The sequence below is a fragment of the Rhinolophus hipposideros genome (genome assembly GCF_964194185.1).
Source record: "Rhinolophus hipposideros genome assembly, chromosome: 9".
Taxonomy (NCBI): domain Eukaryota; kingdom Metazoa; phylum Chordata; class Mammalia; order Chiroptera; family Rhinolophidae; genus Rhinolophus; species Rhinolophus hipposideros.
In genome coordinates, this window is record NC_138055.1 from 54,265,900 (window position 1) to 54,282,375 (window position 16,476).

The 16,476-nt window shown below is 53.6% G+C and overlaps 2 protein-coding genes across 2 annotated transcripts; both read left to right on the top strand.

Annotated features, from left to right (window-relative positions):
* The first annotated feature begins 1,685 nt into the window (after positions 1-1,685).
* HOXC9 (homeobox C9) lies at positions 1,686-9,220 on the top strand. The gene is made up of 2 exons (XM_081059578.1): positions 1,686-3,354; positions 5,067-9,220. Exons 1-2 carry the CDS (start codon positions 2,817-2,819, stop codon positions 5,309-5,311), a joined length of 783 nt encoding a protein of 260 aa, XP_080915704.1. The 5' UTR covers positions 1,686-2,816; the 3' UTR covers positions 5,312-9,220.
* A 2,515-nt stretch (positions 9,221-11,735) lies between these two features.
* On the top strand, positions 11,736-15,311 carry HOXC8 (homeobox C8). Its single transcript, XM_081059257.1, has 2 exons — positions 11,736-12,267; positions 13,637-15,311. The coding sequence occupies exons 1-2, from the start codon at positions 11,832-11,834 to the stop codon at positions 13,927-13,929; spliced, it is 729 nt and encodes a 242-aa protein (XP_080915383.1). The 5' UTR covers positions 11,736-11,831; the 3' UTR covers positions 13,930-15,311.
* The last annotated feature ends 1,165 nt before the right edge of the window (positions 15,312-16,476 follow it).

Below are 16,476 nucleotides of genomic sequence, written 5' to 3' on the forward strand. Positions count from 1 at the left end.
ATGGGGTTCTACACCCCTGAGGCCTAGTGTACCCACAGGAGCAGGTTGCCCGGGAGGGGCAAGCGAGGAGGCCTCTTCCTCCTTTGTGTCCGGACAGAAGTGGCCGCTGCGCCTGAGCCGGTCCCCGGCAAAGGCCCAGCAAGCAGCGGACTGCACAATGCCACGACTGCTCCGCCAGCTCTCACCCTACCCCGTCCTGCCTGCCTATCACCGCCCTTCCTCCATCTCCTCTCTGCATGCTTTCCTTTCCCTGCTCTCCTCTTTTCATCTTGCCTCCCTTCTTTTCTTTAATTCTCCCCTCTCTCCTTTTTATCCTAATCCTCCATTTCCTTCCTTCCTTCTTTCCTTCCTTCCTTCCTTCCTTCCTTCCTTCCTCCCTCCCTCCCTCCCTCCCTTCCTTCCTTCCTTCCTTCCTTCCCTCTATGGGCCTGGCGCTGTGTTTCAGTTTTTCTATCTCAGGCTGCCTCGGGCTCAGTCTCCCTCAGGCTCTGTACCCTGATGTCCTGTTGGTTGCAGTCTGCCCCAGGCCTGCCAAAGAGCTGGGCAGGGTCCCCAGCCGGAGGTGCTGAAGGTGCTGGGGATTTGGAGAAAGCCTCGGCAGGGGAACGGGAACCTCCTGTCTTTTCCTTGAACTAGTGAGGGAGAATTTTTGATTGACAGCTAACCCGACTCCATCAAGGCCAAAGAGATATTCTGTTTCTTGCTGTAATTTGGATTTTACAGCAAGGGAAAGGGAATCTTCCCTTTCCCTAAGAGAAGGGAAGATAATCGGAGCCGAGGGTGAGGAGGCTGAGGCCCCGCGTCTCCTTTCCCCAGCCAGGCACTTCTCACATCCCTCAGTATGTCGAAATCCCAGCCCCGCTTGACCGAAAAGGAAAGAACTAGAGAGGGGGAGGAGCAGGGATTGGGGAGGGGGCCTGGAAAGCTGGGGTCAGTGCTGCGGGCTTCAGATCTACCCTTCCCCCCTCAACTTTCCACCCTCACACACACATACTACACTCTCTGGGACACCTCTCTCTAGCCCTTCTCCACGCCTGAAGAGACAGGTCCACATAGGTGCAGGAGAAAACCAGTCTGGGTTCCCACCCTTGGCATTTGGTCCCCTTCTGGGGATAAAAGTGGGAAAGAAGGGCAGGCATCTCGGGTCTGGGAAGCCTCATCCTTCCCTGCTGCCTCAGAGCCTGTCTCAGCCTCAGCTCCTGCTTGTTTCCTCTAGTGCAAACTGGGATTCTTCCTTTCTGACCCTGAAATTGCACCCCTCCTTCGAACTCACTCTGCTATGCCTAGGATGCATCTCCCTCTAGGGACATCACCTGCCCTCCCCCTCACCCTTCCAGCCAACCTCCCTGCCCCCTCTCTTGCACCCACACTGAGAATTTCCTGCTTGCCTAAAGCTCACCTTTACTAAACCACCAATGGGACAGTCTGAGGGAAAGCAGAGGGCTGGACACAGAACCCCAAATTCAAGAAGGAGGGTAGCAACCAACTTATTGGGGGAGGAATCCAAATTGTCTGATCTTCCTTACAATCACACTGCTCCTCCAGAATTCTTGTATCCGACCCCAAAGAAACTGCTTTCTCCCATCCCTCAGTTGCTTTTTTTCCCGTTCCAAAAACAGCCTACAATTTTATTTAATGAAAGACACATTTATGAACAATCAAATGATCCTCATAAAAATTTTATTGAAGGACGTAAAAACAAGCTACTTGCCCACGACCGAGGTCGCTCTCTTGCCTTGCCCGCTTTCACCCTGGCTCTCTGCAGACTGAACCCAGGGGTGACTTCTTTTTTGGGGGGGCAGTGTCGCAGAAATGGAGTTGGGGCCAAAGGAGGGTGAGCAGGAAGATGGGATGGGGTGCCCCACTTAAGTTGTGTAGATATCTCTTCCACTTCTTCAAGCTGGCAAAGAAAGATAGATAGACAATAAATTTAAAATAAAGACGCTTGACTATCTGTGCCAAAGCAAAGAGAAGACTTCTGATGATAAAGGTGTATGAGGTCCAGAGGTCCTACCCCTCCCACCCGAGGACCACCTTCCCTAAGCTTCTCCTACCCCAGATTTGGGGGGCTGAATTGGCCAGTGGCAGAAGGACTCTCCCCTTTTCCTCATTCCCTCCCTCCACCTCACAGCTTCCCCAGTCCCCTCCCACCCTCCCTCCCTCACCGCTGCTGCTGCTCCGGAAAGAAATACATACATACACACTATTTAAAAACGCATTTTTAAAAGCCACGTTCCGAACTGACAATCGCTGATCTCGGCTCGCGCAGAGACTGCGGGAGCGTTGGGGCCGACAGAGACGGATTACGTCAAGAAATAGTTCCTCCACCTACCTCGGCGGCCTCTGCACCCCTGCGGGGCTCCCGCGCCCAGCTCAGCCCTGGGGGTCCGGGAACCCTGGCTTCGGGGACTGGCATTTTCACCCCATTAAGAAATCCTCCTGGGGTTGGGGGCGGGAGTCCATCAGCTTATGGTGGACATGGGCAAGGGGGTTCTCTGATGAGATACGAGTTGTCTTGAGGGGGTGGCCGATGCCTTGGGTCCAGAGTTCTGGACCCCCAGGAAAACGCAGGTCGCGGGGATCAGCAGAGAAGGGGGTGGGAGAAGGGGGGGTGGAAAGGAAGAAAAAAAAAAAAGCCCCTGCGCATTGATCCGCGCCGTATTTTTGGGTAAATACGATCACGTGGGGGCCGGGGAGCCAATGAGCTGCGGGGAAAAGGCTGGAAAAATAATTACCTGCCTTGATTGTTCTGTGAGCAGATAAAAAGTACATATACAGTTCATACAATAATCTTATGTATGTAAAACCCCGTTACGATGTCGGCGACGGGGCCCATCAGTAACTATTACGTGGACTCGCTCATCTCTCACGACAATGAAGACCTCCTAGCGTCCAGGTTTCCGGCCACCGGGGCTCACCCCGCCGCCGCCAGACCCAGCGGCTTGGTGCCGGACTGTAGCGATTTTCCGTCCTGTAGCTTCGCGCCCAAGCCGGCCGTGTTCAGCACGTCGTGGGCACCCGTGCCCTCGCAGTCGTCCGTGGTGTACCACCCGTACGGCCCCCAGCCCCACCTCGGCGCCGACACGCGCTACATGCGGACTTGGCTCGAGCCGCTGTCCGGCGCCGTCTCCTTCCCCAGCTTCCCGGCCGGGGGTCGTCACTACGCCCTCAAGCCGGACGCCTACCCCGGGCGCCGCGCCGACTGCGGCCCGGGAGACGGCCGCAGCTACCCGGACTACATGTACGGCTCGCCCGGGGAGCTGCGCGACCGCGCCCCGCAGACCCTGCCCTCGCCCGAGGCGGACGCCCTCGCCGGCAGCAAGCACAAAGAGGAGAAGGCCGACCTGGACCCCAGTAAGTTGGGAGCAATTTTCCTTTACAACCAGCGCGGGAGGGGAGGGGAGGCCAGGCGGGGGGAGCCAGATTACAGCCCCTCGGAGCGGCGCAGGGAGCGCGGGAGAGGGGCGAGGGCGAGGGGGCGAGGACTCAATAAAAGCGAATTACCTTGGGGAGCTTTTAGGGGCAGGAAGGTCTGAGAAGGGGGCCCAAGGAGCCAGGTTGGGAGAGGGCTGAGGGGGCTCCTCTCCCAGGAGCTGGCTTTGATAAGAGACCCCCACCCCCACATCCCCAGCCCAGGCTTTTTGGCTCAGTCGCTACTTTCGAAGAAATGCAGAAATGCAGACAGGGCCAGGGATTGGGGTGGGGGCGAGGTTCATTTTATGGTTTGAGGTGGGATGGGGTAGAGATGAGGAGGACACTGGGGGCAGAGAGGAGATACCCCAGGGAGAAAAATCCCCACTACCTCCCAGCTAGCATGGGGCTCCTCACCCCACTAGAGATTCATAAGGCTCTCTCCCAGGAGCACTGAGTGACGGGTCTGGGGGATTTCACAGCCTAGGAACTTGGAGAGATCAGGACCTTCAGACTTGGGGGAGAGAAGTGGGGTCCCAGTCTCTTTAAACTTGAAAGCCCTTTTCTGAGGGTCTGCAGGATAGAGGGTTGAGAATGGAGGTTCAGGGCTGAGGAATGGGGAGAGGCATGTCCCCAGATTAGAGAACTACACACACACACACACACACACACACACACACACACACACTCCAATCAGGGAGATGAGAGCCTTCTAAGTGTTGCAGAGAAGAGCAGGGGTAGGTGGGGGGGGGGCAGGTGGGAGCTGCAGGGCCAGAGAAAGGAGAAAGAAGGGAAACAGCAGGGGAGGGGGCGCAGCCCCCTGGGTGTGAGGAAGTGTCTGGGGGAGTCCCAGGAGGGGGCTCCAGGAAATCCTTTCCTCCAGCCCCATAAGGGGCCAGGGCCTAATTATACCTCTCTGAGCCTTCCCTCCTTGCCCTCAGCTACTCCCATAAACCTGAAATTGGAGGCTTGGCTCCTGCAGAGCCTGTCCTGGGGCTGGCAGGAGGGGGGCACTGGAAGCCAAACAGGGAAGCTAAGATATAGGGGGGCCTGTTCCCAAGGCCAGCAGCTCTCTAGGGAGAGGAAAAAGGCTTTTCCCCAGCCCAGAATCACCCTGAGAATTCGCCTCAGCAGGGTTGAACTCATACAGCGGAGACAGGCACTGGAGAGGGTAGTGACGGGCTTAGGTACTCTCAGGGTCAGGAAGCAGAACTGCTGAAATTTCAGGACTTGGTTGTGGGCTGGAAGGATGGGAGGGGGCAAAGGAGGAGGGAAGTGGGGAGGAGAGAGACCTCGCTATAAAAATAAAAAACAAGAGAGAGAAGCGTTTATGGGCCTATGAAACGGTCGGGAATTTGGACTTTTTATGAGGATATTCTCGAATTACTACTCTTGAAGCTGAGGACCAGACTGTAGGGTCTTTGATAGCTTCGATTTCCTATAGTTTTAGATGCTGGAAACTGAAGGGGGGAGGATGGGGAGGGGGCAGAACGCAAAAGGAGTATGTGTTTAGGAAAATTCCTAAAGCAAAACGTGTCCAAATTCAGGTTCAATTATTGGGTTTGGGGATCCTGGCTAAGCCTGGGTGATGGGGTGGTTGGGATCCTGGGCTGGAAAGGGGCTCCACTGACCTCTGCTTGTGTCTGGCCCTCCAGGCAACCCCGTGGCCAACTGGATCCACGCCCGCTCCACAAGGAAGAAGCGCTGCCCCTACACTAAGTACCAGACGCTGGAACTGGAGAAGGAGTTTCTCTTCAATATGTATTTAACCAGGGACCGTCGGTATGAGGTGGCCCGGGTTCTCAACCTCACCGAGCGGCAGGTCAAAATCTGGTTTCAGAACCGGAGGATGAAGATGAAAAAGATGAATAAAGAGAAAACCGACAAGGAGCAATCCTAAACCCTGCCCCGGCCTGCTGCCTCGGCACAGCCAAGGGATAAACAAAAAACCCCACAAAAACCCTAACCCAGGCGGGAGAGAGCACGAAAAAGAAAAGGAAAAAGCAAGATAGAGAAAAGCCAATCAGCTTAAAAAGGAAAAAAAGGAAGGGGAAAAGGAAAACTTGCGATTTGGGAGGGTTCAGTGTTGAGAAATTGGTGTTTTAGAGTTAGTTCTACCCATCGAGGAGCAGGAGGCGGGGAGAGAAGCCGTGTTCTCTTCTCCCAGCGCAACTGAAATAAATGACACACACAAATGTGATTTTTCCCCCTCCTTTCTTCAGAGAAGCCAGTACTTGAATCGCTATATTTCTGATTTTTTTCCTGTGTTTTATTTGGTCCGGGCCATCCCTCCCCAGGCCTGGGTGCTCTGCGTGCAGATTTTGTACAAAAAAGACACACACACATACACAATAACGATTCCCAGCCCAGGAGCTGAGGGGCAAGAGCCGGACGGCGCAGGCTGGGTCCGTTGGCGCAGGCCGGCGCCTCGGGTGTGTACATAGCAGTGTTTCCTCTCATCCCCAGCGTCCGTCCTGTAATGTGCTTCTGTTTGTTATGGTAGAACAGCTCTGTGTTAATATATCGAAGTCACTTAAAAAACCAGAAACCCAACTGCATCCAGTTCTCGTTATTTCTCCTCCCTGTGGCTCCCAGGCTGCTGTCGTGGAGGAGGCAAGTGCTCAAATCCTTTGGGGGAGGCTGCAGCCAGGAAGGGGTTCCCTCAACCTCGGAAGGGCAAGTGCCCTGCCACTTCTCTCCAGGCAGGGTGGGATGGGGATGAGGTCTCCAGGGGTGGGGTGGAGGCTGCTTTGGCCAGGGTATAGCTTGTGCCTGCTCAGCTGACTGCCTGTGAGTTTCCTGGTAGCTCGATGGAGTCCAAGGGGTGGGGGCACAGCATGAATGGTTTTCCCTGGCTGTAATTAATTGCAATAATTTATGAGTACATGAGATCGGAGGGAAGAGATAGGTGAAGATGAAAGTTGGGTGCTGGGTGAGGGCCCAGGCTGGATTCTTGCCTGGCTGCATTGGTGCTTCGAGGGATGGCTGAGGGGGGCAGGTAGGGAGGGTGTGTGGTGAGCAGGAGGAAAGCCAACAGGCCTTGGGGAGCAGAACAGGCACTGGGGACCGTGTGGAGAGTAAAAGGAAGATGTGGGGAGGGGGGAGAGAGAGGGAAGGAGGAAGTAGGGAGGGAAGAAGGAAAAGAAGGAAGGAAGGGAGGTGAAAGATGGCAAAGCCAATACAATCAGAATTAGATTTAGGTCTACTTCCCAATGCATTCTCAGCTTCTCTATCTCTCTCTCTATCTCTTAGTTCTCTTTTTCCTTCTCAATCTCTCTCTCTTTGATGTTTAGTTTGAATGTTGCTCTGGGGGTGACGGGGTTACGCTGTTTGGTTGCAGCATTTCTGGGGGATGGCATGGCCAGGGCCCAAGGAAGCTGGTCAGAGATTAGCCAAGAGTGGGGTGTTCTCTGGTGGTTCCGGGACCTCAGGCACAAGGGTGTAAGGAGGTGTGTATAATAGCCCTATGGAGCTGGTCAGCTGCACTGTACCCCAGAGCGCCTTCCCCAGAACTGGCAGTTTTCATCTGCTAATCAGAAGCAGACACAAGCTGCCGGGTATGCCTCTACCCGGGCGCCCCCTTTCTCGGAAATCCCCCAATCTGGAAACTATTAAACTCAGACTGCCTGAAATATAGTCCTTTAATATCTCAGGCTGGAGAGGGTGCCGGGTGTTGCTCTGAATACTTGGGGAATACCACCATAAAAGAAAATAATTGGGGACTTCAGGCCATGTGCAGCTCCCCTCATCGCATTGCCTTACAGGACTGACGAGGCACTTGTAGGGACCAGCCCCTCCCCATCATTTGAATCTCCTACCCTCTCCTTCCATTAATCACTCCAATTTGGGGGTCTGGAAGAAGGTAGGAAGGGGTGAACATTTTGTTTGTTTAATATTTTCAGAAGGACAAACAAAACTCGCAAACAACGGTGTGGTTTTCCCAGTCGCTGAAGCACCCTCTCCTCTTTCCCGCTTAAGAGACCTCCTCCCCAGTTCCAGAAGCGAGTGTCTCTTGGTCTTTTTGAAAGGTGCTTTGCTTGTGGTTTTCTCTCTTTTCTCCCTTCCTCACTCCTCCCCTTGGCCATTTTGCTGTTCTGCGACCGTGGCCTCAGTTCCGAAGCCAGTGCAGGACAAGGCACCCATGTGCCTCCGTCCTGACGGCAGGGACTCAGGCTTCTCTCCCAGCCGGGCTCAGCGGCCCTTCCGGACTTCCACCCCGCCCCTGTTCCAAGGCCCAGTGGCCTCCCTCGTCTGTCAGAGCGGCCTGCTTCCTGCAGCCTGCCCGGAGCTGGCCTTAATACCGGCAGGAAGGAGGGCCGCAGGGCTCGAGGTCCCTGACGAGAGTGTGGGATCCAGGGTAGGCCCACTGTTCAGTGCCAGCTCAGGCTCCAGCCTGCAGGTCAGGTTTGGATTTGATTTTTATTTATTATAATTTGTGAATTAAAACCACAACAACACAACGCACATCTGGGGAAAGAAACGAAAGCTGGGAGGAAAGAGAGGCTAGCAAACGCCCTCCCGCCCTAATCTTCCCCTCCCACCTCTGCTCCTTTGTCAGAATCACAAAACCCCAAAGGTTGTTCCACTTGGGAAGGCAGCGGATAGGTACATTTCCGCAGCCCCGAAATGCCACTTTTATGGTGCTGTTTGTCTCCCTGCTCTGGATTCTGAATGGGGCCGAACAAAACATCAGCGCGGAGCTGGCTAGACGTCTGGGCTTAATTGTTTTATGGTTTAAATAAGGTGGACACTCTTTCCTTTGAAATCGGATTATAGGAATGTTTTGTCTATGGCCCACGGAGAACAGGACCTCACTGGTTGGGAGGGAGAGGTGGAGAGAGCACGCATGAGAGAGAGGGATGGGCTACAAACCGGGGGGCAAACAGCCGGTAGAAGTCAGAGTCCCACCCCAAAGTCCTGCGGGCGGCGGCGGAATAGGCGGTGCGGAATCAGCAGCAGGGTAAGAGGAGCGAGTAGTTTAGGGAGCGCGCCGCGGGCAGGCGGTCGCCGGGGCTTCGGAGCGTGCATCTGCGTGCGTGGAGGTGTTTTCGGTCCAGAATGCGCCTGAATGGGGGGCAGATCGCGGCAGTTCCTTTGTACAGTCTCTCTTAATGCGGGAAGAGAGGGTGACAAAAAGAGAAAATAGTGTAAAACTTTTGACAGAGTGCATTTCGAGAACTTACAAAACAAAAGAACAGAGGTCCTGGGGAAACTCCCTTCCGGGGATTCCCCCCCCATCTCGCACCCATTTGGAAACTCCTTCCTCCCATTTCCCACCTTTGGGCCAAGCCTGGGACCTGCTTGCTGTCTGTTGACTTTTTTCCCGGCCGGACTGCATTGGAGCAAGTGGACGCGAGGTGGCGCTGTTGCTCAATGTTAGAGGCGGTAGTGTAGTCCCCGGTCCTCCTGGCCGCACTGACATTTAAGGCCGGGCTCCGAGGAGTAGTGGCGAGAAGACCCCGCGCCCCTGCCCAGCCCGGCCCCACTGGCTCTCAGCAAATCAATTATCTCACCTGCAAGGTGTAAATAAATCGTGAGCGGCGGTTGGAGATGGGCCCTCGCTCTGGCAGCAGGCTCAGGAGGCTCAGGATGGCGGGCGTCAAAAATAATCGCTTTGCGGAGGAGATAAGCACGAAGCAGACAGCTCGTAATTAACACAAAAAGGCAGAATGACCCGGACAAACGAACATAAATCCGTGGTACCTAGGAGGGAGGTGCAGGCCTCGGGGTGAGGGACAGAGACGCCCCAGCGAGGATGGATGCTGGCGGTTCCTTTATTCCCAGGCTTCGGGAGCGAAATCAACCAGATACGTGTAAAAGAAAAAAACAATTAAAAGAAAGAAAAGGCGAGGGACCCCCAAAAGGTGAAACCAAGTCCAGCCAGGGGTTTCAGTACTGGTGGGCTTTCCAAGCAGGCGGTGGTGGCGGCACACTCGGGACAGTCGCATTCCAAGACACAAAGGCCCGGAAGAATAGCTGTGTGGCAGGGTTTTCGTTGGACCATAAACTGTCGAGATATCCCCTACCCTCTAAAAGATAAGGCACAGGCCCCAGAGCGGATCCGGCCTGCCGAGCCTCCTTTTTCCAGGCAGGGAAGGGAAAGTATTTATGACAGTCTTCAGTGACCCCGATGCTGGGAACCCAGAGTCTATCTCGTTCAACTCGATACCTGCAGAGCAGGCTCAGAGGAGGCAGTGCTGGAACCAAGGCTGGAGCATGCTCTGGTAATGCAGGAGATCCCTATCGTGTTCCCCACTATCCTGGACCCTAGGGAGACCTACAGCCCTGGCACAGCCCTCCTCTGTTTCTCCCTTCCTGCTGCGCCAGGGCCCGTGTTCTGGGTTTTGCAGAGTGGGCAGTCCCTAACTCAGATGGAGGTGCATTCCTCCAAATTCAGGGGATTGAAGAAGCGTCTCTTGATGGGGCGCCAGTGAATCTCCTTTGAGAATTTGGCTGAGGGTGGCCATTTCCCCAGCAATTATTTAGATAATAGAGGGATCCGGGCGTGTGAGGGGGCTCATTCTATCAACACCATCCTCCCCTGCACTGCCATTCCTTCCTCCATTCCCAGAGCTAGGCTCCCGATGGGGAAGAAGAAGATCTGGTTTCTAACCACCTCCTTCCTTATCCAACCCTGAAACTCCAGGATACGGAAGGAAAATGGGCAGCAAATTTTTCATATGTGTTTGTCAAGTATTATTTTCTTGTGTGCCTGGGTGTGCACGTGTGTGCAGTGTCTGTGAGGTGACAGGCATGCGTGATAGTTTAGTGAACACACATCTGATGTTTTTCAGGGTGGAAGGTAGCACATATACTGTGTGTGTATCCCGAGTGTGCCTCAGTGTTGCCTACGTGTAACGACCTCACCAGAAAAATCATTCTTATTCCTCTTTTTTATTCATGTATGCACACAGCACACATATCCACAACTCTTCACGTTCTGCCTTTTCTCTCTGTCTGTTCAGCCCACATAACTGTACACACATATGGCCAGAGAAAGGTGCTGATGGACTAAGGTTCTTTCATCCATTAGAATTAACTTGAATTTACCCAGTCTTGGGGATGGGGGAACCCCCCGGAGAAAGTGTGGGTAAATATTTAAAGAGTGTCTGTTGACAGTTCCCATACACATTCTGGCCTGGGCAGCCTGCCGGCAGAAGTGAGGGGTGTGGTGAAGCCAGGGGGCCCCTCGAGGCCAAGCTGGCATTTCCTATGGGGTTAGGGTAACACATAAGAGGCCTGCTCTAGTCTCCTCCAACCCAAATACAGGTAGTCTCCTAAAAGGAAACATCCTGAATCAGCTCTGCCAGGAGCCAGGAACCCACCAGCTGCCTTCTCCTCTGTCCCACAAGCAGCTTTGCTCTCAGAGCCCCCAGCCAAGCTCCTGGCCATTGCCTAGGCTTTGTGCCTCAGGCAGGAGCTGGTGTCTGAAGGGACAGTGCAGCCCTGACTGGGTATATGCAGTGCCCCCCACCTCTGGTCCTCTTCTCTACCCCACAGCAGGCAGGCAAGAGAGCCTTAAGGACCTAGGGAAGACAGGGCAGCTTCCCACACTGGAGAGGGGCAACAGGCAGTGGAGAGTTCTGATGCCTGAAGTATTTGGGGATATGATGTGCTTGTTCCTCCTCAAAGTCCCTAGACTTAAGGACGCCCCTGGGATCCCATATTTTGGGTTAGGGGATCTGCTCTCCCTTGCTGGCATTCAACCCCCTTGGGGGGTTTCTTATACCTGTTGAGGTAACCTGAGTTGACCTGCTGGCTCAGGTATCTCTATCTGAGAAGAAGGAAAAAAGAAGTGGGGGAAGAGACACCTTCAGATCTGAATGTGCGCACCTTGGAAAAACTGGCCCCAGCCATTAGCTGGGGCTGGCTCGCCACCCCCCCACACACATATATACCACACCCCCATCCCACTATCCCACCCCTTCCTCCTCTCCCCCTCCTCTAGGTCCCCCCAGTCCTGAACCCCTCAACCCCCCGCCATCTCTCTCTCTCTCTCTCTCTCTCTCTCTCTCTCTCTCTCTCTCGCTCTCTCTCTCTCGCTCTCTCTCTCGCCTGTCTTCATGTCGTGGATTGATGAACGCGAATCGCGTGTAAGCGCCGCCACCGCCGGGAGTCTGAGGAATTCGCCTGGGCTGTTAAAGGAAAGAGCTAAGTGAGGGAGCGCGAGCTCTACCTACCGACAGTGAAGAGAGCCGCCGCCGCCGCCGCGCCCGCTGCCGCCGCCGCCGCCCGCCCAGCCCGGGAGCTGCGTGAGCCGGCCGGCCGGCACCCGGCGCCCCCCACCCGCCCAGCCCGGCCCAGCCCCGGGGAGCCAGCCGGCCGGGGGTTCGCTCCCGGGGGGAGGGGAGTTTCGGGGGTACCGGGCGGGGGAGTCGCGAGCCAGAGGGGAGGGGGCGGCGGGTTTTCATGTGCCCAGCATGAGCTCCTACTTCGTCAACCCCCTGTTCTCCAAATACAAAGGCGGCGAGTCCCTGGAACCGGCCTATTACGACTGCCGGTTCCCCCAGAGCGTGGGCAGGAGCCATGCGCTGGTGTACGGGCCCGGCGGCTCGGCGCCGGGCTTCCAGCACGCCTCGCACCACGTCCAAGACTTCTTCCACCACGGCACCTCGGGCATCTCCAACTCGGGCTACCAGCAGAACCCGTGCTCGCTGAGCTGCCACGGAGACGCCTCCAAATTCTATGGCTACGAGGCGCTCCCCAGACAGTCCCTTTATGGGGCTCAGCAAGAGGCGAGCGTGGTGCAATATCCCGACTGTAAATCCTCCGCCAACACTAACAGTAGCGAAGGACAAGGCCACTTAAATCAAAACTCGTCTCCCAGCCTCATGTTTCCATGGATGAGACCCCACGGTGAGAAGTCTTTTCTCTTTCCCCCTTGGTCTCCCGCGCTCCGGGGTCTTCCCCCCCTCCCTTGCCTCCTTTTTGTCTGCCCTGGCTTTCCCTCCTGGCTTTGGGGTCTCCCCAGCCCCACCTCTGTGCCTGAGTGGGTTTCTCAAGGTTGGGAGGTTTAGCTGGGGATGGGGCACGGGGCTCGCCTGGAATATTTTGGGGACTGGGGTGAAGGTGGGGGGAAAGGTGGTGTCTGGGTGCAAAGGGTTAAAAAATCATTTCCTCCACTTCTGTTTGTCTGTCTCTTCCTCTTGCCATCTCTAAAGTCAGAGTTGGGGAGGTGGCTGGGAATGGGCCTGAGGACGGGTTATCAGCCTTTGGAGCAAACCAGTGTCTCCATAAGGCACAGAGTCTTAGTTCAGGACAGTGGCCAGGCTGTCTTGGGAGGAAAGGGAGATCCCTGTTTCCCTCTCCTAGCTGGGTCAGAGGGCAGTGAGACCCCAAAAACAGGTGCTCTGGCTCTCTGGAACACCCATTGCCTCCTTTCAGAGAACTAACCTTAGGGCCATTGCCTCAACTTTGCTGTACTTCCCTCAGTTGGAGAGAAGAGAAGAAGCCAGAGAGAAAAAAGAGTGCTGGAAAAGAGAGAGGCCATTCAGATTAGAGAGCTGTGAGGTCCTGGGGACCCTAACCAAACTGTCCCCACTCAAAGGCTTGTGGGGTCTCCCTGAGACCCTCAGAGTGGCTCAGGTCATGAGCCCCTCAAAGGGTGGCCCCTCATGGCCCAATTTCGAAGTAAAAGGGGAAGCGAGAAAGCGACAAGTTCCAGCGGGGATGGCCCGTGATTTATTTGCTGGTCTCCAGTTAGCAATCAGGCCAAACAGTGATACATTCCAGGAGATCAATTATTTTTCTTCCTGGCAAAGCATTAGGCAGAGAGATTTGAGGAGGGAGCAGCGAGCAAAGCCCCTCTTCTTTACCCCCAGACCTTTTTCCTTTCTTTTGGAAACAGACTGTCCCCAACCCTGTTCACCAAATGCCACTCTGCACTTGTAAACAAAGCTGCAAGGGCCAGTTTCCTGGGACTGCAGACGGGTGGGGGAGGGGGGAGTACGGGACTCTGCAGTGCTCCCCTGGCCCCTGCCATTCCCCAGTTTCCAGAAAGACCCCAGTTCCTGCCCCCACCTCCACCCCACCTCCCAAGGTGAAACCAAACCAAAACAAGCCCGCAAACTTTCCTGCTGTAGCCTGCTTTCCACTCTTGCCTTTTCTGCAGGAGGGAGGGGAAGCTGGGGAGATCAGAGGTGGGGGACTTTAGGGGAGGAAGAGTGACAAGGTAAAGCCGAGCCCCCACCCAAACATAACAAGACTGGGGTTCTGTTCTGTCCAGCTCCTGGGCGGCGCAGCGGAAGGCAAACTTACAGCCGGTATCAGACCTTGGAACTAGAAAAGGAGTTTCTCTTTAATCCTTATTTGACACGAAAGCGCCGGATTGAAGTCTCTCACGCCCTGGGACTGACTGAGAGACAAGTGAAGATCTGGTTCCAGAACCGAAGGATGAAGTGGAAAAAGGAGAACAACAAGGATAAACTGCCCGGAGCCCGAGATGAGGAGAAGGTGGAGGAAGAAGGAAATGAGGAAGAGGAGAAAGAAGAGGAGGAAAAGGAAGAAAACAAGGACTAAGCAAAAAAGAGAGATTCCCCCCACCCCTTTAGCAACTCCCTTGAAGTTTCATTTTATGGTAGCGGATAAATTGAGAAGTTTACGACTGTCATTTGCTTTTATAGAGAATAGAATGACACTCACAACTCTAACTACCTGTCAGATACTTGCAGCTCTGGTTTTATTACCTTTGGACTTCCCCCGATCTTTATTTGTTCGGGGACTGAAAGGGGGTGACCGAGACACAGTGGAAAGTTCGGAGTCTCTGTCTCAGTCCTTGCCCCGACACACACACTTGTCCCTACCCCCACCCTTTGGAGTCCTGCCTGGATTTTAAGGTCTGAGACCTGGCCTCTTTGCCCCCTCTCTCAGCCCCTTCTTGCCACACTGCCACCTCCCTGCTTCTCTGGTATTTATTTTAGAGGGGAGCCCCCTTAAGATGTGGAAGAAGACTCGTGGCTTTGTTTTTATGCTACAATTAGTGTATTAGATTTACACCTTTTCAAAGGAAAGTAAAGAAAAAGTGAAGGAAGGAAAGGAGAGGGAAAATGTTAAAAGAAATTTAAAAATTTTGATAGCAAGGAATATTCCCTCTCCCTCCCTGGGGCTCCCCATTAGAAAAGACCCCTTGACTTTCTCTAGGAACCTGATGGAAACCTGAAGGAGATGCGGGTCTCTGCCATCTTTCCCCCTCCCCCTTTTCCAGAGGGTTAGAGAGGAGTCTGCAGTCACCGCTAAAATCCTACCTAGTCATCCCATGGTCACTTGGGCCCATGCCTTCCTCCTCTTCGCTGTCTGATTTCTGTTGTTGGGCCCAGCTTCCTCTGAGCTGCATTAGTGTTAGTGCTCAGAAATCACCATAATCATGAAAATAATAATAATGATAATAATACTGATAATAAATCTTTAACATACTACCTAAAGGGAACCTGCAATAACCTTGAAAAAAATAAAAAAGAAATTTTTAAAAATCCTAATACGGGAGAAAAAAAGAGAAAAATTTTAAATAAAAAAAAAATAAAGAAACTTCCAGCGTATTTTATCACTACCTATAGAAAGAAATCCTGCTTTGAGAGTATTCGTAATGCGGTTTTGTTGTCGTTTGTTGCTGCTTATTTCACTAAGAAAAACCCAACAACTGAGACTGCCTAGCTCGCCGGTCCTGTGCGCTTTTATTGTGCTTCTAACCCCAGTAGAGTAGAACTAAATTGCACTGAATGTATAGTTAACTCTGTCTTGAATTCTCTGTTTATGCAATGTGCTCGAAAGAAAAAAACGTTAAAAATATATCTATAATAATAATTTTTGGTCATTTGTCTTTATGTCCAGCTATGAATGTAGATTTTTGTGTCCCGGCAGCCCTGTTCCTGGTCCAAGTACTTTGTATTGTATACGTGAGTCATAATAAAAAAAAAGAGAGAGAGAGAAAAAATATTTGAAGCTGGAATTACTTGTTTTTACTCCAGTGCTCCCCCTATTCTCTACCCCCTCTACCCTCCTTATCCTTCTTTCCCAACACTCTGGAAAAGGTCTCCTCCACTGATCTGACTTTGGGGTGGGAGAAACTCAATGTGGAGTTGAGAGGGCAGGCTGGGCTGGGAGGGCAGGTGAAACAGGGGGGAGGGGAAGAGGAGGAAGAAGAGCAGTATACTCTTAGGAGACGCTTGGCTCCAAAGTGAGATTTTGGATGCCAGGATTCCAATGGGGAGAAAGCATCTCCCCACTTACTCACCTTTCTCTTCCCCAGCCCTGGGCTGAGCCCAGACAAAGAATCTCCCCCCATACCCCTCCTGCATCTAGGCCTTTTTCTCCCAGGGCCTGAGGCTGAGGATGAGACAGTGGGATTCTTTCTGATCTCCATATGCCCCTCATGGCCAACCTTGGGCACCCAGCACTAGAACAGTGAATAAGGTGGGAATAATGTGGGGCTCAAGGCAGTCTGGAAGGACTTGGCTGGAAAATGGCTATGGGTAGGGGATGAGGAAGCTTAAGCCTGGGGGGAAAGGAGAGAAGAAGGGGAAGGTGAGTGAGCTGGTACACCAAGCAGCCTGGGTCCACATTCTGAAATTCACTTTCAGCCAGCATAGAGCCATCACTGTCACCCAGCCCACTGACATCTGCTCTAGCCTCTCTTCTGGCTGTTTCAAGCCTGCTCCCAGCTTCACCTTGGCAATTGGGCACCCTGCCCTGCCCTCATAGTGCGGGTTATTGGCCTGGAGAAGAGGGAACAGGCTCGCTAAGTGGACAGTCCCTCCACCCCAGCCACAGCAGGGTAAGGAGAGTCTTCATTGGACTCCTCATTCCCAAAAATAAAGGGTCGAAGGCTAAGGCACTCAGGGGGCAAATGGGTCTTTCAGTCCTCCCTGGAGGGTCCTAGACAGAAATCTGTTTATAACAGTAAGATTCTGGTCAAATAATACCAAATTCCAGAGATACAAGTCATCTGACTCAGTCAGGAGTGGGGGAAAGGGGAGGGGATGGGATCTTCTGGTCTTAAAAACCAGATCCCCAAAGGCTGAAATATTTTTGAGGCCAGATCTCTCTCTCTCTCTCTCTCTCTCTCTCTCT

Excerpts from the sequence above, each read along its gene's own strand:
- HOXC9 (XM_081059578.1), top strand. The coding sequence starts at position 2,817 with ATGTCGGCGACGGGGCCCATCAGTAACTATTACGTGGACTCGCTCATC. Across the intron at positions 3,355-5,066 it reads GAAGGCCGACCTGGACCCCA|GCAACCCCGTGGCCAACTGG; the intron begins GTAAGTTGGGAG and ends CTGGCCCTCCAG.
- HOXC8 (XM_081059257.1), top strand. The coding sequence starts at position 11,832 with ATGAGCTCCTACTTCGTCAACCCCCTGTTCTCCAAATACAAAGGCGGC. Across the intron at positions 12,268-13,636 it reads TCCATGGATGAGACCCCACG|CTCCTGGGCGGCGCAGCGGA; the intron begins GTGAGAAGTCTT and ends TGTTCTGTCCAG.